Here is a 22,466-nt window from a genome sequence, read left to right as displayed (position 1 = left end):
CTCCTGCTGCAGGAAACATTCCCCAAACCATGACACTTCCTCCACCTTCCACTGACTTCTTAACACACTTTGGGTTCAGTCTTTCCCCAGTTTGTCGATGAACATAATGTTTCCCATCAGACCCAAATAAATTAAACTTGCTTTTATCACTAAAATGAACTGTGGACACTTCTCTTCTGTCCACACAACATGGTCCTTGTGATTCTTTCTGCTAATGAGAGGTTTGGGATTTCAGTCCAAATGCTCTTACACGTCGTGACACTGTATGACGAGACAGATCCTTACCCTGTTCAGTGCTGAACTGCCAAACAATTCCAGCTGCAGTGTTGAAAACGATTATCCATGGAGATTCTCCGAATTATCCTGTCCTCTCTTGCATTTGTCTTTAAAGGGCGACCAGCCTTCTTGGTAGACTTGAAGAGTTTGTGATGTAAAAATGCAATATTCTTGAAATCAGACCAGACTTTGAACGACCAGCTTCTCTGGCTATGGCCGATAGGGTCACCCCTTTGGCCTTCATCTGGACAACCTGCTACTGGAGGGTTTCAGTCATCATTTTTTGCAGTCAGTGCAAAAGTTAATGCTGCTAATTACATAGAGTTTGTCAGATTATTAAGGAAATTAGCACCAGGTGCCGGATTGACACCAATAACTTGCAGGTATCTGAAAGTGTTCTCTAATTTTGATCAGTGTCTTTTTCGTTTATCTCATTTACATTTGTATTATTTGCTATACAATAAATTCAATTTATGAAATAAGCGAAAATCCTCACGTTAGGATATAATCACATAGGACGACACAAAGACCGCAACATTTAGGAAATTGTGTGTTCTCCAATTATGATCTCCAGTGTATAATGTGAGCGTGCATATAGGTGGGTCTATGTACAGTATGTAATGAGCGTGCATCCATATAAATTGTGAGCGTGCATGTACATGTGTGTATTATTATAGTAGTTATATTCTTGTACATAGGGAGCAGTATTATAGTAGTTATATTCTTGTACATAGGGGCAGTATTATATTAGTTATATTCTTGTACATAGGGGCAGTATTATAGTAGTTATATTCTTCTACATAGGGGCAGTATTATAGTAGTTATATTCTTGTACATATGGGCAGTATTATAGTAGTTATATTCTTGTACATAGGGGCAGTATTATAGTAGTTATATTCTTGTACATAGGGGCAGTATTATAGTAGTTATATTCTTGTACATAGGGGCAGTATTATAGTAGTTATATTCTTGTACATAGGGGCAGTATTATAGTAGTTATATTCTTGTACATAGGGGGCAGTATTATAGTAGTTATATTCTTGTACATAGGGGGCAGTATTATAGTAGTTATATTCTTGTACATAGGGGGCAGTATTATAGTAGTTATATTCTTGTACATAGGGGGCAGTATTATAGTAGTTATATTCTTGTACATAGGGGGCAGTATTATAGTAGTTATATTCTTGTACATAGGGGGCAGTATTATAGTAGTTATATTCTTGTACATAGGGGCAGTATTATAGTAGTTATATTCTTGTACATAGGGGGCAGTATTATAGTAGTTATATTCTTGTACATAGGGGCAGTATTATAGTAGTTATATTCTTGTACATATGGGGAAGTATTATAGTAGTTATATTCTTGTACATAGGGACAGTATTATAGTAGTTATGTTCTTGTACATAGGGGCAGTATTATAGTAGTTATATTCTTGTACATAGGGGGCAGTATTATAGTAGTTATATTCTTGTACATAGGGGGCAGTATTATAGTAGTTATATTCTTGTACATAGGGGGCAGTATTATAGCAGTTATATTCTAGTATATAGGGGCAGTATTATAGTAGTTATATTCTTGTACATAGGGGGCAGTATTATAATAGTTATATTCTTGTACATAGGGGACAGTATTATAGTAATGACTACACTTGGGTGGACAATGGAGCCATTTATGAGCCTGGAGCCGTCCTTTTCTATAATGTCTGGGGGCGCCGCTCCCACCGCACAATAAAGAAAAGACCCCATGAATGAGATCTGCAGAATCTCTGCTGCGCTTCCAGCTAAGAATGTAGAAAATAATGAGCGGCTGCTGGATCTCACCTCTGAATTTGTGAACATCACCCCCCACCCCCCGCTCTCCCAGCGCCCGCTTCTATCTATGAATCTAAATCAGCTGCGGGGAGAAGTCAGCGCGGAGTAATGACTGCGAGCGTCCGCGCAGCCGCCGATAATTGTACTGTATCTCCACACTATCTATTTATATCAGATATGCTAAAACCTGCCCCTGTGTGAATCGCAACTTTTAATAAACGTCAAACATTGCCGGAGCCTTAAAGGGACTCTGCACTTAAAGGGGTCTTCCACAAAAAAATATTCAGGATTTTACCATTTTGTCCTTGAGATTCGGTTTAAGAAGCAGAGCTGCAGTGTAAAGCATGGAACAGCTCTGAGTCTTTAAAAGAATAGTGAAAACAGATAGATAGAAGAAAACTAATAATGTGCACTTTTTCCCTTTTCTCAGAATGACTTGCATCGAGCAATCCAGAGGACTCACTCCGCCATGTTCAACCAAGTGTTCATCCTCATTTGTACTCTGGTCTGCCTGATGTTTACCTGGTATGTATCACCTGAAGGTATATAAACTGCTCTCATACTATTCCAATCTGTATGATAAGACAGCAGTAATATAGCTGTTACGGTATATTCTTGTACATAGGGGGCAGTATTATAGTAGTTATTATCTTGTACATAGGGGCAGTATTATAGTAGTTATATTCTTGTACATGGTGGCAGTATTATAGTAGTTATATTCTTGTACATGGGGGCAGTATTATAGTAGTTATATTCTTGTAGATAGGGGGCAGTATTATAGTAGTTATATTCTTGTACAAAGGGGCAGTATTATAGTAGTTATATTCTTGTACATAGGGGCAGTATTATAGTAGTTATATTCTTGTACATGGGGGCAGTATTATAGTAGTTATATTCTTGTAGATAGGGGGCAGTATTATAGTAGTTATATTCTTGTACAAAGGGGCAGTATTATAGTAGTTATATTTTTGTACATATGGGCAGTATTATAGTAGTTATATTCTTGTACATAGGGAGCAGTATTATAGTAGTTATATTCTTGTACATAGGGGCAGTATTATAGTAGTTATATTCTTGTACATGGGGGCAGTATTATAGTAGTTATATTCTTGTACATAGGGGCAGTATTATAGTAGTTATATTCTTGTACATGGGGGCAGTATTATAGTAGTTATATTCTTGTACATAGGAGCAGTATTATAGTAGTTATATTCTTGTACATGGGGGCAGTATTATAGTAGTTATATTCTTGTACATAGGGGCAGTATTATAGTAGTTATATTCTTGTACATAGGAGCAGCATTATAGTAGTTATATTCTTATACATAGGGGGCAGTATTATAGTAGTTATATTCTTGTACATAGGGGGCAGTATTATAGCAGTTATATTCTTGTACATAGGGGGCAGTATTATAGCAGTTATATTTTTGTACATAGGAGCAATATGATAGTAGTTATATTCATATACATAGGGGGCAGTATTATAGTAGTTATATTCATATACATAGGGGGCAGTATTACAGTAGTTATATTCTTGTACATAGGGGGCAGTATTATAGTGGTTATATTCTTGTACATAGGGGGCAGTATTATAGTAGTTATATTCTTGTGGCAGTATTATAGCAGTTATATTCTTGTACATAGGGGGCAGTATTATAGTAGTTATATTCTTGTGGCAGTATTATAGCAGTTATATTCTTGTACATAGGGAGCAGTATTATAGTAGTTATATTCTTGTGGCAGTATTATAGCAGTTATATTCTTGTACATAGGGGGCAGTATTATAGTGGTTATATTCTTGTACATAGGGGGCAGTATTATAGTAGTTATATTCTTGTGGCAGTATTATAGCAGTTATATTCTTGTACATAGGGGGCAGTATTATAGTAGTTATATTCTTGTGGCAGTATTATAGCAGTTATATTCTTGTACATAGGGAGCAGTATTATAGTAGTTATATTCTTGTACATAGGGGCAGTATTATAGTAGTTATATTCTTGTACATAGGGGCAGTATTATAGTAGTTATATTCTTGTACATAGGGAGCAGTATTATAGTAGTTATATTCTTGTGGCAGTATTATAGCAGTTATATTCTTGTACATAGGGGGCAGTATTACAGTAGTACATACTTTGTATCCCTTGATCTATTTTCGGTTCATGCTTAGAATACATTAGTGACCGCAGTGGGGCGGAGGCTCTCGTGTTGTTATGTAGGCTTGTGCGCACTAATCTGTGTAATCGGTGCAGACTCACAAATGAACCATTTATGAAAAATGAGATGATGGAAAAACAACAGAAGTAATAATTGGATTTTCCGGCTGCCGCCATCATTACTTCTGTGGAGAGATTTATCTGTCGTTTTCCACCTGCAATATGTATTGATAATGATAATTACAGGGACGGTGTCATTTCTCATTGCAGTAGTTTTTGGAGAAGGAGTTGATGTCAGTGAGGAGCCGAGCATATACTGATTATTATATGGGGTATTATATCAGGGGATTGCATTTGGTGTCACCAGGAGCTAAGGTTTTGCATTACTCTTTCTTACTCATCTCATTACCCCAACAACTCTCACTGATCTCCTTTATCACCTCGACCTCACTTACACTCATGTCCCCTATCACCCCGACCTCACTTACACTCATGTCCCCTATCACCCCGACCTCACTGTCACTAATGTCCCCTATCACCCCGACCTCACTTACATTCATGTCCCCTATCACCCCGACCTCACTTACACTCATGTCCCCTATCACCCTGACCTCAATTACCCTCATGTCCCCTATCACCCCGACCTCACTTACACTCATGTCCCCTATCACCCCAACCTCACTTACATTCATGTCCCCTATCACCCCGACCTCACTTACACTCATCTCCCCTATCACCCCGACCTCACTAACATTCATGTCCCCTATCACCCCGACCTCACTTACATTCATGTCCCCTATCACCCCGACCTCACTTACACTCATGTCCCCTATCACCCTGACCTCAATTACCCTCATGTCCCCTATCACCCCGACCTCACTTACACTCATGTCCCCTATCACCCCGACCTCACTTACATTCATGTCCCCTATCACCCCGACCTCACTTACACTCATGTCCCCTATCACCCCGACCTCACTTACACTCATGTCCCCTATCACCCCGACCTCACTTACACTCATGTCCCCTATCACCCCGACCTCACTTACATTCATGTCCCCTATCACCCCGACCTCACTTTCACTCATGTCCCCTATCTCCCCGACCTAACTTAGGGGTGCTTCACACACAGCGAGCTCGCTGCCGAGATCGCTGCTGAGTCACGCTTTTTGTGACGCAGCAGTGACCTCATTAGCGATCTCGCTGTGTGTGACACTGAGCAGCGATCTGGCCCCTGCTGCGAGATCGCTGCTCGTTACACACAGCCCTGGTTCGTTTTCTTCAAAGCCGCTCTCCCGCTGTGACACACAGATCGCTGTGTGTGACAGCGAGAGAGCGACAAATGAAGCGAGCAGGGAGCAGGAGCCGGCATCTGACAGCTGAGGTAAGCTGTATCCAAGATAAACATCGGGTAACCAAGGTGGTTACCCGATATTTACCTTAGTTACCAGCCTCTGCAGCTCTCACGCTGCCTGTGCTGCCGGCTCCGGCTCTCTGCACATGTAGCTGCTGTACACATCGGGTTAATTAACCCGATGTGTACAGCAGCTAGGAGAGCAAGGAGCCAGCGCTAAGCAGTGTGCGCGGCTCCCTGCTCTCTGCACATGTAGCTGCATTACACATCGGGTTAATTAACCCGATGTGTACTGTAGCTATGGTAGGAGAGCAAGGAGCCAGCGCTCAGTGTGCGCGGCTCCCTGCTCCCTGCACACACAGCTGTGCGCTGGTAACTAATGTAAACATCGGGTAACCATACCCGATGTTTACCTTAGTTACCAGTCTCCGCAGCTTCCAGACGGCAGCTCCGTGCAAGCGCAGCGTCGCTTGCACGTCGCTGCTGGCTGGGGGCTGTTCACTGGTCGCTGGTGAGATCTGCCTGTTTGACAGCTCACCAGCGACCATGTAGCGATGCAGCAGCGATCCTGACCAGGTCAGATCGCTGGTCGGATCGCTGCTGCATCGCTAAGTGTGAAGGTACCCTTACACTCATGTCTCCTATCAGCCTGACCTCACTTACACTCATGTTCCCTATCACCCTGACCTCACTTACCCTCATGTCCCCTATCACCCTGACCTCACTTACCCTCATGTCCCCTATCTCCCCAACCTCACTTACACTCATGTCCCCTATCACCCTGACCTCACTTACCCTCATGTCCCCTATCTCCCCAACCTCACTTACACTCATGTCCCCTATCACCCTGACCTCACTTACACTCAGGTCTCCTATCACCCTGACCTCACTTAACCTCATGTCCCCTATCACCCTGACCTCACTTAACCTCATGTCCCCTATCTCCCTGACCTCATATCACTAATGTCCCATATCACCACGACCTCACTATCGCTAATGTCCCCTATAACCCCGACCTCACTTGCACTCATGTTCCCTATCACCCTGACCTCACTTACACTTATGGCCCCTATCACCCTGACCTCACTTACTCTCATTTCCCCTATCTCCCCGATCTAACTTACACTCATGTGCCCTATATCCCAACCACATTTCCACTTTTGTCCCCTGTAACCCCAACCTCACATACATTAATGTCAAATCTTGCAGTTCTCAAACTGACCACTAGGTCTTTTTTAGACTCTGGCTTCCTGCTGTTACATGATTGTTACATCCAATTGTTGACGTAAGAGATCAAATCCTCCTCCTTAGATATTTGCATACTACTAATAATAATAATATTTTTTATTTCTATAACACCAACATATTCCACAGCGCTTTACAATTCAGAGGGGACATGTACAGACAATACAAAATAACAAAATTAAGATATCAAGAGGAGTGAGGGCCCTGCTCATAAGCTTACAGTCTATGAGATACACAAAACCGTGTGAAAATCCTGAAAACATGACCTGTTGAGGGGTTCATCGAAGGTAGCAAATAGTGTTTACAACCATAGGCTGCCACTTGTGACACTGTGCTACTTTTGATGCAGTCTACTGCTGGCAATTACTTCAGCAGCACATCCTCCATCTGGCACAGTTTCTGTCTTAGTTTCTCAGTGCATACTAGGCACATACTAATGGGCTTCCCTTCTTAGTTACTACATCACAATCCCTCACAGACCAGCATCATTTACCTAGCCACCTCTGTCAGGGCACTCCTTTCACAATGAAGCACCAGTTTCCTGACTCATTTTGTGTGGCTACTCCTCACTTAGGTGGCAGCAGTTTTCAAAATCGGTATTAAATCTGAATGCTACTTTCTGCTGTGTCCGTTCTCGTCCTCTTCTAATGGAAGTACTTTCACACAAGTGGGTTGATATTTGAACTTTTGATATGCTAAGCCCATAGGTAGTGCACTTTAATAGCAAATGCTACTCACCCCCACTTGCTTGCCAGCTTTGGTGCAATATAACTGGGGTTTTGATATGCTAAGCTGAGAGGTAGTGCAATTTTGTGACGACCCTGGACTATCAGGTGGTCACAGGGTATTGCACAATCTGCCCTCCCGTGTAGTATCCCCTCCTTCTTGGTTTAGGGTCCCTAACTATATAGTGTTGCCTACATCAGCTAATCAAATCCTAGGTACACTCTGCACCACACCCACCAAACACACCAGTGGACGGCTTGAGTGGAATAGAGTTACCCACTTGGGGAGTTGGAGAGGGGAGGTCAGGAGTCTCAGTGAGGAGTTGTGTTTTGGAAGTGAAGGAGAGAGGAGGTCGGGAGCGGGGCTCCTAGGAAGCTATCTAGGTAGCAGACGGTGGTCTGGGCCTAGTAGGAGCTGGACCCCCGATCGCAGGGGATTGTAGCAAGGGGCACGGATCTGTCGAGGAGGACGGCCGGCAGCCTTGCACCATTATCACTGGGCTGGGACCAGGGCACGACGGGGTACGTGGACTCTAGGTCGGGGAGTAGCTTCAGGCAACCCGATAATTTACCCGAGGAGAACGAAGTCTTCAAGAGCCGTTCCCACCCGCTCCAAAATTGGGGAAATAGTGCAGTGAGAGGGATAGGACTTTCCACTCAAAATGGTCCAGAAAATCCCAAGCGTGAACCCTGAGAGCAGGCTCCCATACTTAGCCATAGTGGGGAGCGGGACCCGGCAGGTTTCATACTACCGGGACCACCAAAGAAGTAAACTTAGTGCCAGGAGGCAGGTCACGGATCACCAGGCAGCAGCATTGGTGACGGGACCCGGATTAGCTCCCCTTAGCGGCAGCGGTATCCAGAACTTTGGTTTATCCAGTTGTCAGTGTCAACTTAATGGACTGAGTGAGTATGCAAGTGACCCCTGCACCCATCGGCACTTACCCCTCACCATCACCGAGTCCTGGAAATCCCCCCCTACCCGTGGAGGGTCACAACACCTGGCTGCCCCATTCCATCATCCCCGGGTACTCCCAACTGCAGCGGTGGTTCTCCAAATTACCACATACCACGGGTGGCGTCACGAACTCTAATACATCCCCCTGTAAATACCCCGTTCATTTGAGTGGCTGCACGACCCTCGAGCCACCGCGGATCCGGATACGAGCAGCTCGGCTGCCTTCATGGGTGCGGCACACCTCAATAGTAAATGCTACTCACCCCCAATCGCTAGCCAGCTTTGGTGCAATATAACTGGGGCTTTTAATATGCTAAGCCCAGAGGTAGTGCACTTTAATAGCAAATGCTACTCACCCCCACTTGCTAGCCAGCTTTGGTGCAGCAATATATGTCATCTGTGTGTTTTTGACCCCTGCTGGCGTGAAAGAACTTCCTCTTATGCTCTAAGAAATGCAACGTATGACTCTACATTGCCCTTTAACACTGCCTTGTCACTAGCACATTAAGGGTACCTTCACACTTTAGCGACGCTCCAGCGATCCCACCAGCGATCTGACCTGGTCAGGATCACTGCTGCGTCGTTACATGGTCGCTGGTGAGCTGTCAATCAGGCAGATCTCACCAGCGACTAGTGACCAGCCCCCAGCGACGCGTGGAAGCGATGCTGCGCTTGGTAACTAAGGTAAATATCGGGTAACCAAGCAAAGCACTTTGCTTGGTTACCCGATATTTACCTTGGTGACCAGCGCACACCGCTTAGCGCTGGCTCCCTGCACTCCTAGCCACAGTACACATCGGGTTAATAAGCAAACCGCTTTGCTTATTTACCCGATGTGTACTCTGGCTACGTGTGCAGGGAGCAGGGAGCCGACACTGGCAGTGTGAGAGTGGCATACGCTAGTAACCAAGGTAAATATCGGGTAACCAAGCAAAGGGCTTTGCTTGGTTACCCGATATTTACCTTGTTTACCAGCGCACACCGCTTAGCGCTGGCTCCCTGCACTCCTAGCCACAGTACACATCGGGTTAATAAGCAAACCGCTTTGCTTATTTACCCGATGTGCACTCTGGCTACGTGTGCAGGGAGCAGGAGCCGACACTGGCAGCGTGAGAGTGGCATACGCTAGTAACCAAGGTAAATATCGGGTAACCAAGCAAAGGGCTTCGCTTGGTTACCCGATATTTGCCTTGGTTACAGCTTACCGCAGGCTGCCAGAAGCCGGCTCCTGGTCCCTGCTCCTGCACATTCAGATCGTCGCTCTCTCACTGTCACACACAGCGATGTGCGCTTCACAGCGGGAGAGCATCGTCCAAAAAATGAACCAGGGCTGTGTGTAACGAGCAGCGATCTCACAGCAGGGGCCAGATCGCTGCTCAGTGTCACACACAGCGAGATCGCTAATGAGGTCACTGGTGCGTCACAAAAAACGTGACTCAGCAGCGAGAAGTACCCCTAACTCTAAGGACACCGTGCAAGAATGTCTGCGGGCTTATCGCTGTTATTCATCCGCCATCTTCTTGCCCACGCTGCCAGCCTATTTAGGCCTTTCTGTGATTTTTTTTACAATGTCCTTTATCTAACCACTTGTTGTTTTTTCTTTCCACAGTATTTGTGGCATTCAGCATCTGGAAAGAGCGGGCAATAATCTCACCCTGTTTGACTCGTTGTACTTCTGCATCGTCACTTTCTCCACTGTGGGTTTCGGTGACGTGACTCCGAAGATCTGGCCATCGCAGCTTCTGGTGGTCATCATGATCTGCGTTGCGCTGATAGTGCTGCCCATACAGGTGACTGTCCATCTACGTTCAAATTCTGTTTTTTCGGTCTTTTTTTCCCCCATCTCTCTATGGGAAACGCTCCTCCGAGCTGCGGAGAGATGAGCCGATCCGGCCTGTGATGACAGTTGTGATTAGCGGAGATGACAGATGTGGCTGCCGTGTAAGAATGGCAGCGAGCGCCATCAGCACTTTCATACAATTAACCCCGACAGCTTCATGGGAAAGCTATAATTACTGTCAAGCGCTGTGCCTGATGGATCAAACCCTTTAACTATAGTGATTGTCACTTGGTCACTTTGTTCTGGGGCCGATTTTTTGTCTGTTTTTTTGATAGTTTTTATTTTGTTGTACAGTACTTAATGTGTCATATGGACTCCCTGTAACAATACATATATTCTACACTTTATAATGCTGCTGTATTATGGCAGTATAATGGAGAGCGGGTACCCTGCTATTCACACCATTTTTCAGACTCAGGATGATTACACAGACATAAGTAGATTGAGCCAAATTGCAAAGGAACCATATAATCAAAATTCAAGATTAATTCTAAAAAAATTCACAGAACCCCGATGTACCTGAGACCTTGATTCCAGCGATGTGATACTGGGTTGTGTGTTGCTGCCTCAATAAAATCTGTGTTTTATCAGCAGGAGATTATCATATCAGGACTAGTTGTCTCTTGCCCCCTAGTCCAGCCATGCCCCCACCACTGATTAGCAGCTTTCTGTCGCTATGCAGTTTACTGACTGTGCAGTACCCAACCGCTATCAGAAGACTGGGCAGCTCTGGAACTGAGAATATCCTGCTGCCGCTGGCACTGAGATGTCACAGGGAATGTAATGACAGGACAGGGGCCCCTAGGCTGGCCCTCAGGCTTGAGACCCTTATCTTGGAGGTAGGCTTGATGGTAGCCAGGTCCGAGCCTGCAGCATCCCTTATCTTGGTGGTAAGCTTGATGGTAGCCAGGTCCAAGCCCCCAGTGTCCCTTACCTCGGAGGTAGGCTTGATGGTAGCCAGGTCCGAGCCCCCAGCATCCCTAATCTCAGAGATAGGCTTGATGGTGGTCAGGTCTGAGCCCCCAGTGTCCTTTACCTCGGATGTAGGCTTGATGGTAGCCAGGTCCGAGTCCCCAGCGTCCCTTATCTCGGAGGTAGGCTTGATGGTAACCAGGTCCGAGCCCCTAGCATCCCTTATCTCAGAGATTGGCTTGATGGTGGCCAGGTCCGAGCCCCCAGTGTCCCTTATCTCGGAGGTAGGCTTGGTGGTAACCAAGTTCGAGCCCAAAGCGTGACCCTAACTCCTGTCTGGACCCTGATCTTACTTCCCCCTCTCCCACACCCTCTTTATGGGCCAGAAAATACAAAGATAAAACCCGATAAAATGACACTGACAAGGAAGAACGGACACTCGTACACACTGCACTCACCTTACACGGGAGAGACAATATGTGTACAGGGGAGCAACGAAAAAGGGAAAAAAGTAACACACAACAGGGCAACGTTCACACCACTCAGAAGCGCAGCACGGATCACCATAAATAGGATAACCACCAAGACCGGGATTGCTGGAGCAAAAGCTGAAGCTATCAGTGGCACATAAAGGAAGAAAGCCATGCCTTAAATAGGGAGGAGACAGCTGTCCTTGGCAATCAGCAACCTGAGCACTTAGGTCCTACTCAGCAATTAATTAACTCCTGCAGAGCTGAAGACCAGTGAACCTGAACCAGCCGACATCCGACTCTGGCTGAACTAGCTGACGCCCGACTCTGCCTGAACCAGCCGACGCCCGACTCTGCCTGAACCAGCCGACGCCCGACTCTGCCTGAACCAGCCGACGCCCGACTCTGCCTGAACCAGCCGACGCCCGACTCTGCCTGAACCAGCCGACGCCCGACTCTGCCTGAACCAGCCGACGCCCGACTCTGCCTGAACCAGCCGACGCCCGACTTTGCCTGAACCAGCCGACGCCCGACTTTGCCTGAACCAGCCGACGCCCGACTTTGCCTGAACCAGCCGACGCCCGACTCTGCCTGAACCAGCCGACGCCCGACTCTGCCTGAACCAGCCGACGCCCGACTCTGCCTGAACCAGCCGACACCCGACACTAGCTGAACAATCCAGAAGTCTTAGGTTGCTTGTCAGTTTGGGGTGTGAATGATGCCGTGCCAGCAGGTGTGTGCAGAGCCGAACATTGCATGACACAAAAAACAAAAACAGCTGATTGGCGGGGGTGCCATGTGTCGGACCCCGATTGATCAGACATTGATACCCTATCCTCTTTAAATTGTTAGTTACACTATAATCCTGTATTCCTATATGTATCCAAGCCCTCATAGGGAAAGTGAGGGAGGGCCATCATAGAGTGGGGGCACCACTACGTATATTGAGGGTGCCAACCTCCGCGGCAAGACAGGGTGAGAAATAGGAAAAATAAGGGACAAAAGATTTATATTTATCTTAGTTTTGTATACCCTTTGGGTGCGGTATTTTTTAAGTGTTTACATTTTCTTAAGTCAGTGTATATTACCCTTGAAAACTCAACTTATATATAAGCTATAATTCAATCCACAGAAAGCTGTCAATCAGTGGTGTGAGTGAGATAACACACAGCTCAGCATCCTGAGCTCTGCTACATCTGCAGCAGAGAAAACTGTGATTGTATCGAAATGACAGCAAGCGGCCAATCAAGTGACACATCACTGGAATCAGGGTCTCAGCCCCTACATCATGCTGCACTCAGATTACAGAACAAACCTGCTGACAGATTCCTTTTAAAGTATGTCAGCATATTTTAACTGCTAATACAAAGCTTTCTCCCCTATTAGTACTGGTGTTTTGCACACCCGCCTTAATGAAGGAATACGATGCACCAAATTCATATGGAAGCGCACGCCACGTAGTGAATTTGGCGTTTCTTATTAGTGGTAGAAATATTGCTTAATTCAGAGACTGTAGTAACATTTCTGACATAGGAAACGCAGCCTTTATTGATACCTTTGATGGTCGGGTGCAGCGACGCCCCATCTTGCACCAGCTTCTCCCCACACCCACCCGTTTTGGCAGAGCTGCAGGAAACTAGTGTGTAAACACCAAAATCTGGCGTGAACACTTTGATCAATCAGGGCCAAACAGTCAAAGGGAGTCTGTCGACCCCAAAATACTTGGGAAACCCTATAACAGTCACATTTTAGTGGCAAATGAGGGCGCTTTTGTGCACCCCTGGTGTGGCCAATGGCTCAGTGCACCATTACACCTCCTCAATTTGCATTTTAGTGACTTCCCCTCGTTTTTGATTGACAGCACTTGCTTGCTCCAGGCAAGTTCAGCGTGATCTCATCCCGTGGATCTCCGGGCGCGCAGTGTTTGCGGGCGCCTTCTTCTCCTTCGCTTCTCTCTTACGCGACTTCTGCCATTCCGGATGTCTAAATGTTGCGAGCAGCTGCTGCAGAGAGGCGCTAGGGAGGAGAATGCACACTGTACTGGCACTGTGCGCACAGTCAGGATCAAGCATTGTCAGTGCGCACATATGTAGACATGCAGGCTGAGTTCAGACAGTGCTTGGTCTCGGCAAGAGAGCTCTGTCTAACAGAGGTGGGAAAGACCACAAAAAAATTGAGGGGGCACAAAGGAGCACTGGGGCTTTGGCTTTGCCAATGCTACACGAAGGTCTCTTAAAGGGGTATTCCTATCTCCAAGAGCCTATCCCAATATGTAGTAGGTGTAATACCTCCAATTAGAAATGTAGCTATGGCTCTTACCTCATGTACAGGGCATTGCAGCTTAGGTATCTATGGTTATGTCCCCTCATATAGTGACAGTTAGTTGCTCATGATCATAACCATGGATATCTAAGTTACTGCAATGCCCTGCACATGAGGTACGTGACATAGCTAACCAGGAAAACTATGCTGCATTTCTAATTGGAGGTATTTGCTAATATTACAGTAGTAATATAACACCTTAGTAGGAGTAATATTAGTCATTGACGTAGCTAATCAGGAGAACTATACTACATTTCTAATTGGAGGTATTTGCTAATATTAGTAATATTACACCTACTAAGGAGTTATATTACTAATATTAGCAAATACCTCCAATTAGAAATGTAGTATAATTCTCCTGATTAAGTATGTCACTTACCTCATGTGCAGGGCATTGCAGCTTAGGCATCCATGATAATGACCACGCATATAGTTACAGTTAGTTAGTTGTTCGTGGTTGTACCATGGATACCTACGCTGCAATGCCCTGCACATGAGGTAAGTGACATACCTAATCAGGAGAACTATACTACATTTCTAATTTGAGGTATTTGCTAATATTATTATTACACCTACTAAATCTTGGAGATGGGAATAACCCTTTAATTTGCATTTACATTAAAAGAACTTTTTAAGGCACTAAACTGTACATGCTACTGTCATTTTTTTCTGATAAGGGGCGAAGTCCTGCTAAGTACTGCTTATATAATATTTATATTGGGGTGACAGACTCCCTTTAAATGATAATTCTCTTCGCACAGTCACCAGTAGGGGGAGCTCTGGAGCTGACTGCATATGGGTTTATCATTGTATCCAGTGTATAATGCAGGGATCTATTGGTGGCTGCAGGTAGACAGAATACAGTCCCTGACAGAAGTTCTGTCGCTTATCCATGTTAAGTAAATAAAAGCTTATAACCTGACTTTAAATTCATCCATTGGTTTCATAAATTACTCTTTTGAAAGCTGAAACCCTCCGAAATTTGATTGAGGTTATGAAAATAAAGTTGCTGCAAAGCAGAAATATTGATCATTTAATGAACACAGAAAGGTCAGATTTTAGCAAGACAAAAGTTTTGTCGCCTGGTCATATAATGCACCCAATCCTAGTTTACATCCTCACCTGTGCTCACTAAATGATCGGTTAATTAGTGGGTGTGTATAAAAAGAAACCCAGCACCCCAGACCTTCACTTGAACTGCAACTTGACCTCTGATAATATGCCAAAAATCCATCCTGCGACCAAAGCCTTGATTATCAAGCGGCTGAAGACCAGATCCACTGCAGAGGTGGCTGGCACCTTTAATGTGTTTCAGCGTCAAGTTCAAAGAATTAAAAAAGTTTTGAAGAGACTGGAGATGTTTTTGACAAGCCCAGGTCCGGGAGACTCCGCATGACAACTGCTCAGGAGGAACGTTTGTTGGTTAGAAAATCCATAGCCAGCCCCTCTTCCACTGCAGCAGAGCTCCAACAGGCCTGGTCACCTCAAGTCCCTGTGTCAACTAGAACAGTTTGTAGGATTCTGTCTCGAAATGGCCTCCATGGTTGAATCAGTGCCCAGAAGCCAGCACTAAACAAAAGGCACTTAAAAAACCATGTGGCATTTGCCAAGCCTGCTAAACAGATGGACGCTGGAAAAGTGACAGAAGGTGGATTTCTCTGATGAATCTTCAGTTGAATTACACCACAGCCGCTGCAAATACTGCCAGAGACCTACTGGAGGCCGTATGGATCCAGATAACAGTTACATTTGGTGGTGGAAAGATCATAGTCTGGGGTTACATTCAGTATGGGGGTGTGCGAAACATTTGCAAGGTGGAAGGCAATATCAATAGCCTAAAATATCAAGAAGTATTAGCTACCTCTTACATTCCCAATCATAAAAGGGGTCAAATTCTGCAGCAGGATGGTGCTCCATCTCATACATCCATCTCTACAACAAAGTTCCTCCTGGCAAAGAAGATCAAGGTGCTCAAGGACTGGCCAGCCCAGTCACCAGACATGAACATCACTGAGCATGTTTGGGGTAGGATGAAAGAGGAAGCTTGGAAGAGAAAACCAAAGGATCTAGATGAACTCTGGGAGGCATGTAAGACTGCATTCTCTGCTATTCCTGATGACTTCATCAATACATTGTATGAATCATTGTTGAACCGCATGGATGCAGTCCTTCAAGCTCATGGAAGTCACACAAAATATTAAATGTAGCTCTAATAGCACCACAACTTCATTCACCAATGTTATGCAACATATCTTTGTATTAGAAGTTAATTACTTGTTTGGCTTTCGCATTACTTTCTGTGGGCGACAAAACCTTTGTCTTGCCAAAATCTGACCTTTCTGTGTTCATTAAATGATCAATATTTCAGCAACTTTATTTTCATGACCTAAACCAAATTTGGGAGGGTTTCAGCTTTCAAAAGAGTAATTTATAAAACCAATGGATGAATTTAAAGTCAGTTTATAAGCTTTTATTTACATAACATGGATAAGCGACAGAACCTCTGTCAGGGACTGTATTATCATACACCACTTAATTCTATTACATCCATAATTCTGGATCTTATAAAATTACAAAAAGATGAACAATGAGGTCGACTTTGAATCTTACAGTGGGAACAATCTGTAAAATCAAAAACAAAAGGGAAAATAATTGAAAACATATTATTGTAGGTTTTCACAATGTCCTTTGTGCCGGTCCCCGCGGCTCGCAGCTATTCACACCCGCTTTTGTGCCTGGAGCCATTGCATTATGTTGATGTGTTATTGTTACGATACCTGCAGATGGCCGATGTGAGGGATTCTTCGCGCCGCCAGAACATCTCCCTGGAAACAGATCCACTTTATACCACAATTGTTTTTATTTTTCCATCATCAGCAAATACTTTAATAATTACTTTGATCTTAAATTAGAACTTTAGTAACGCCCAAAGAAATACATTGGGGAGGGGCGGCCCCATTACTGCCATGGATGACCCCATACCACTGCGGTGTCAATCAGTAATTAATCTCTACCTCCCCCGGAACCGTCACTTCTCTTTGTGAACTCCCTCACTACTGCCCTGCTTGTACCTTTCTCATCTGAAAATGCTTTAAAGGGAATCTGACTCCCCCCCCAAACTATTTATATGCACATGTAGCTCTTTCAAAGACAAATCCAGCAATACCTTTACATGGCCAGTCCGTTTCTCCATTAGCGAAAAATCAGCATTTGAAATGCTAAGAAAAATGAGGCTGAAGAGCTATTTGGAGATCTGAAGCCTCCGTCACTCCAGCTCTATTCTCAACCCAGCTCCGCTTTTCTCTGTTTGACTAATGTCTCTTTTGGCTGAAAGGGGTTTGTAGATCTGAAGCCTCCGCCACTCCAGCTCTATTATCAACACAGTTCTGCCTCCCTCTGCTTGACTGACATCTCTTTTGTCTGAAAGGGGTTTGTAGATCTGAAGCTTCCGCCACTTCAGCTCTTTTTCCCACCCAGCGCTGCCTCTTTCTGCTTGAGTGATGTCTCTTTTGCCTGAAAGAGGTTTGTAGATCTGAAACCTTCATCACTTCAGCTCTATTCTCAACCAAGCTACATCTCTCCCTCCTTTGCTGATGTCTCTTTTGCCTGAAAGGGGTTTGCAAACCTGAAACCTCCATCACTCCATGTTGTGAACACATTTGTACCGGGTTCTGGTTTGGGGCTCCCTCATGTGGCCAGTGCTGGTAGTGGAGTTGGTCAGCTTAACAGAAGCCAGACAGCTGATGATGATTGGAAATCAGGTTGTCAGACTGGGCCTGTATAACTGAGTAGTTTTCTCTTGGACTGGGCCGGTGATCAATGTTGTCTCCTGTGGTGCTGTGGATATTCTAAAGCCTGCCCTATCTTCTGTCTCTACCAGAACTCCTAACAGAAAAGTTTGGTCTTTGTACCTTTGCTAGTTTTGTTTCCATTTTTCTGTTGTTAATATTGGAGGTGTTAAGACTGGTCTCCTGATTTTGCCTGTGTGGAGTCCTGGGTGGAGTTGGATCATTACCTGCTGGGAATGTCTGTGTACCTTGCGCCATATTCTGCAATGTATTTGTGTTTTGTCATGCTTGGTATTAATGTTAGTCCTTCCTCTATATTAGTGTTTTGCTTGGATCCCAGTAACACCAGAGTACTGATATAGTGGGGGAGAGGCCGTGTGGTCTCAGCTTTTTTCCTATCAGGTGTGTTGTTTTTTTCTAGGGTATTGCACAGCTGCAGACAGTGCTCTTTTCTGTCCTTTCCTATATAGATAGTTTGGGCCTCATCTTTGCTGAATCTGTTTTCTACCTGTGTACTGTGTTTCATCTTGTCTCCCCGGTTTTATATGTTTGGGGGCTAACTATATCTTTGGGGAACTGCTCTGAGGCAGATTAGCTTTTAGTGTTTTTCTCCCTTTAGGAAGAATTAGTTCTCCGGCTGTGTCGAGGCGACTAGGTCATCGTAGGCTTGTCCCACGGCTTCTTCTAGTTGTGTTGTCAGTGTGAGGTCTGCAGTCAGCTGAGTTTCCAACCACTCTGGTGACACTCTGGATTTCCTAGTTTTTGCCTTTTTTTGATCCTCCTCGGTCACTGAATTATAACACTCCAGCTCTATTCTCAATCCAGTTCTTCCTCCTTCTGCTTGACTGACATCTCTTTTGCCTAAAAGGGGTTTGTAGATCTGAAGCTTCCGTCGCTCTAGCTGTATTCCCCACCCAGCGCTGCCTCTTTCTGCTCGAGTGACATCCCTTTTGACTGAAAGGGGTTTGTAGATCTGAAACCTCCTTCACTCCAGCTCTATTCTCAACCCTGCTCCAGCTCTCCCTCCTTAATTGATGTCTCTTTTGCCTGGAAGGGGTTTGCAGATCTGAAACCTCCGTCACGCCAGCTCTATTCTCCACCCAGCATCGCCTCGCCCTGCTTGACTGATGTCTCTCTTCCCTTAAAGGGGTTTATACATCTGAAGCCCCCATTACTCCAGTTCTATTCTTGACCCAGTTTCACCTCCCCCTCTTTGACTGATGTCCCTTTTGCCTGAAAGGGGTTTGTAGATCTGAAGCCTCTGTCACTCCAGCTCTTTTCCCCACTCAGCGCCGCCTTTTCCTGTTTGACTGACTAAATTTATGCTGTGTGACTTCATGGAGTTGTTCACTACTAGGACAACCCCTTCTCATCCCCCATGTTTCCCCCAGGTAAAATAATAAAGACTATACTCCTCTCCCATTCTGGCGGTGTCCAGGCTCGCAGTGTCGGGGCTCATGTAGGTTGTGACGTTATGCAAGCCCCGTGTCCAATCAGCCCCAGCTTCAGTCTCCCAACCTTCGGACAAAATGGGCAATCAACAGGAAGTGAGCGCAGTCACTGAGCTCACTTCCTGTTGATTGCTCGTTTTGTCCGAACACCACTGAAACAGCCCCGGTATGGGAGGTGAGTGCAGTTTTTGTTATTTTACATGGGGGAAACATGGGGAATGACAAAGGGTTATCTTAGTAGTAGACAACCCCTTGAAGTCACACAGCATAGATTTTGTCAGTCAAGCAGGAAGAGGCAGCACTGGGTTGGGAATAGAGCTGGAGTGACGGAGGCATCAGACAAATAGCTCTTCAGCCTCAATGTACATATCAATTTGAATGCTGATTTCTCGGTCACGAAAAAACGAACCGGCCATGTAAAGGTATTTCTGGACTTGTCTTTGATAGAGCTACATGATCATACTAATAGTTTGGGGCGGACTGATTCCATTTAGGTATCGTAATCCTAAATTACAACTCCAGTAACACTCAAAGCTGCATTCAGCTGCCAGAATACAGATGATTCAGTTGGGCCCGATACTAGAATTGATGACTTGTTACTACTACGGTGTCATTCTGCTACCTGTAACCCTATGTTTGCTATCTGCGGTGGTCTCACCACCCGCACTATATCCTGCTGCTATAAAATGATACTGGAAGGTGGAGTTATATCTGCTCCCGCTTCCATCCATCATGCTGTTACCCAGCTATTGACTCTGATGTCCCTAACGTGGCCATGTCACTGTGCTTTAGTTCGAGCAGCTTGTGTTCCTCTGGATGGAGAGACAGAAGTCTGGAGGCAATTACAGCCGGTACCGCGCACAGACGGAGAAACATGTGGTGCTTTGTGTCAGCTCCCTAAAAATAGATCTTCTCATGGATTTTCTTAATGAATTCTATGCGCATCCCCGACTACAGGTGAGGAACAAGAATATTGTGTCTAGGGCAGGGCATGGGAACTCGAAATCCATATGTAGACTGGATCCAAAAGCAATGGTACAAATTTAATTACTTGAATCCTAACAAACGCAAATATAATTGGCTGAAGTCTGTTTGGTTTGGTATTGAAAAGACATGTCCCCAGGGTCCTTCAATATTTACATAGACACAGCACCAGGCACACAGTCAGGTCTGTGCCTGGTACTGCAGTCAAAATCCTAACAAACAAATATAATCTAGAATTGACAGAAGTCTGTTTGGTTTGGTAGTGAAAAGACATGTCCCCAGGGTCCTTCACTGTCTACATAGACACAGCACCAGGCACATAGTCAGGTCTGTGCCTGGTACTGCAGTCCATATGCTTGAACTGGGATTGAGTTATAGTTCCCAGAACAGCCACTGTTCCTGGATTTGGTACATGCAGTTGCTGCCATGGTCTTATAGGTGATCTTAAGAGCTCCTTCCTTCCATAAACAGTAACACATCTATCTATAAGCTGTGTCTGATATTGCAGCTTAGCTATATTGAAGTATATTGAAGTGACTGGGACTGAGTTGCAATACCAGACACAACCTGTGCACAGAAGTGGCAATATTTTCTTGAAGAAAGCAGGCAGGAATTCAGCAGAATGAAGGGGAAGTTGCACTGCAGCCTCTTCATTGTGTACAATGGCAGAGCCCTAAACATACAGTTGTGACGGCAGTCTAAGTCCCTCATACACATTAGATAGCTGTCAGGCAAATTTTGGTTTGACAGCTACCTCTTCTGAGTTCCTCATAATCAGCAGCACTCCTGTGTTCTCTATGAGAGAGCTGCTGCCAGACTTATGTGTGTCCCCAAGACTCTTGCGCCCTAAAGGATCCTACGTCCACCAGACCCCTGTGCATCCGCCAGATCTCAGTCAGTCATACAGACCCTGGTGCTTCCCCCAGATCCCTGTGTGTCCACCAGACCTCTGAGCGTCCTCCAGACTCCTTTGCATCCCCCAGACCCCTGTGCACCCCCAGACCCCTGTGCACCCCCCAGACTGTTGTGTGCCCACGAGACTGTTGCGTGCCCCCCAGACTCTTGTGTGTTCCCCAGACTCTTGTGTGTTCCCCAAACTCTTGTGCACCCCCAGACTCATGTGCATCCTCCAAACTCACCCCTGTGCATCCTCCAGACCCCTGTGTGTCCTTCAAAGTCTTGTGTGTCCTCCAGACACTGTGCAACCTCCACACGCCTGTGGATCCTTCAGACACCTGTGCTTTATACAAACTCCTGTGTGTCCTCCAGATCCCTGTACATCCACCAGACCTCTGTGCACCCTACAGACCCCTGTGCATCCTCTGGACCCCTCTGTGTCCTCTGGACCCCTGTGTTCCCTCCGGACCCTTGTGCATCCCCTAGACTCCTGTGTGCCCTCCACACTCACGTTTGCCCTCTAGATCCCTGTGCCTCTTCTAGACCTCTGTGCATCCTCCAGATCCCTGTACAATCTCCACACCCATGTGCAACCTCCAAACCCCTGTGTATCCCCTGAACCCTTGTGCATCCTCCGGACTCTTGCGCATCCCCTGGGACCCCTGTGCCTCCTCCAGACTCGTTTGCGTCTTCCAGACCCCTATGCATACTCTACACCCCTGTGTATCCTCCAGACCCCTGTGCGCCCCCACACCGCTGTACTTCCTCCAGATCCCTGTGCGTCCTCCACACCCCTGTGTATCCTCCCGACCCCTGTGCTTCCTCCACACCCCTGTGTATCCTCCACACCCCTGTGTATCCTCCACACCCCTGTGCACCCTCCACACCCCTGTGTATCCTCCACACCCCTGTGCACCCTCCACACCCCTGTGCTTCCTCCACACCCCTGTGCACCCTCCACACCCGTGCATCCTCCACACCCCTGTGCACCCTCCACACTCCTGTGTATCCTCCACACCCCTGTGTATCCTCCCGACCCCTGTACATCCTCCACACCCCTGTGCTTCCTCCACACCCCTGTGCTTCCTCCACACCCCTGTGCTTCCTCCACACCCCTGTGCACCCTCCACACCCCTGTGCTTCCTCCACACCCCTGTGCACCCTCCACACCCCTGTGCTTCCTCCACACCCCTGTGCACCCTCCACACCCCTGTGCTTCCTCCACACCCCTGTGCTTCCTCCACACCCCTGTGCAGCCTCCACACCCCTGTGCTTCCTCC

At 46.0% G+C, this 22,466-nt stretch overlaps 1 protein-coding gene across 3 annotated transcripts in view; it reads left to right on the top strand.

Annotated features, from left to right (window-relative positions):
- The window catches only part of LOC142304286 (potassium channel subfamily T member 2-like), a 266,854-nt gene that overhangs the window by 135,579 nt on the left and 108,809 nt on the right, over positions 1-22,466 (top strand). For all 3 annotated transcript variants that reach the window (XM_075346519.1, XM_075346517.1, XM_075346518.1), the window contains exons 9-11: positions 2,518-2,612; positions 10,132-10,312; positions 20,098-20,262. In XM_075346519.1, coding sequence (XP_075202634.1) covers positions 2,518-2,612; positions 10,132-10,312; positions 20,098-20,262 — 441 coding nt within the window. The remainder of the gene's footprint in view (positions 1-2,517; positions 2,613-10,131; positions 10,313-20,097; positions 20,263-22,466) is intronic.

This window comes from Anomaloglossus baeobatrachus, chromosome 4 (assembly GCF_048569485.1).
Source record: "Anomaloglossus baeobatrachus isolate aAnoBae1 chromosome 4, aAnoBae1.hap1, whole genome shotgun sequence".
Classification (NCBI taxonomy): Eukaryota; Metazoa; Chordata; class Amphibia; order Anura; family Aromobatidae; genus Anomaloglossus; species Anomaloglossus baeobatrachus.
Note: the sequence above shows the minus strand (reverse complement) of the source record. Positions and strands in the feature narration are given on the sequence as shown.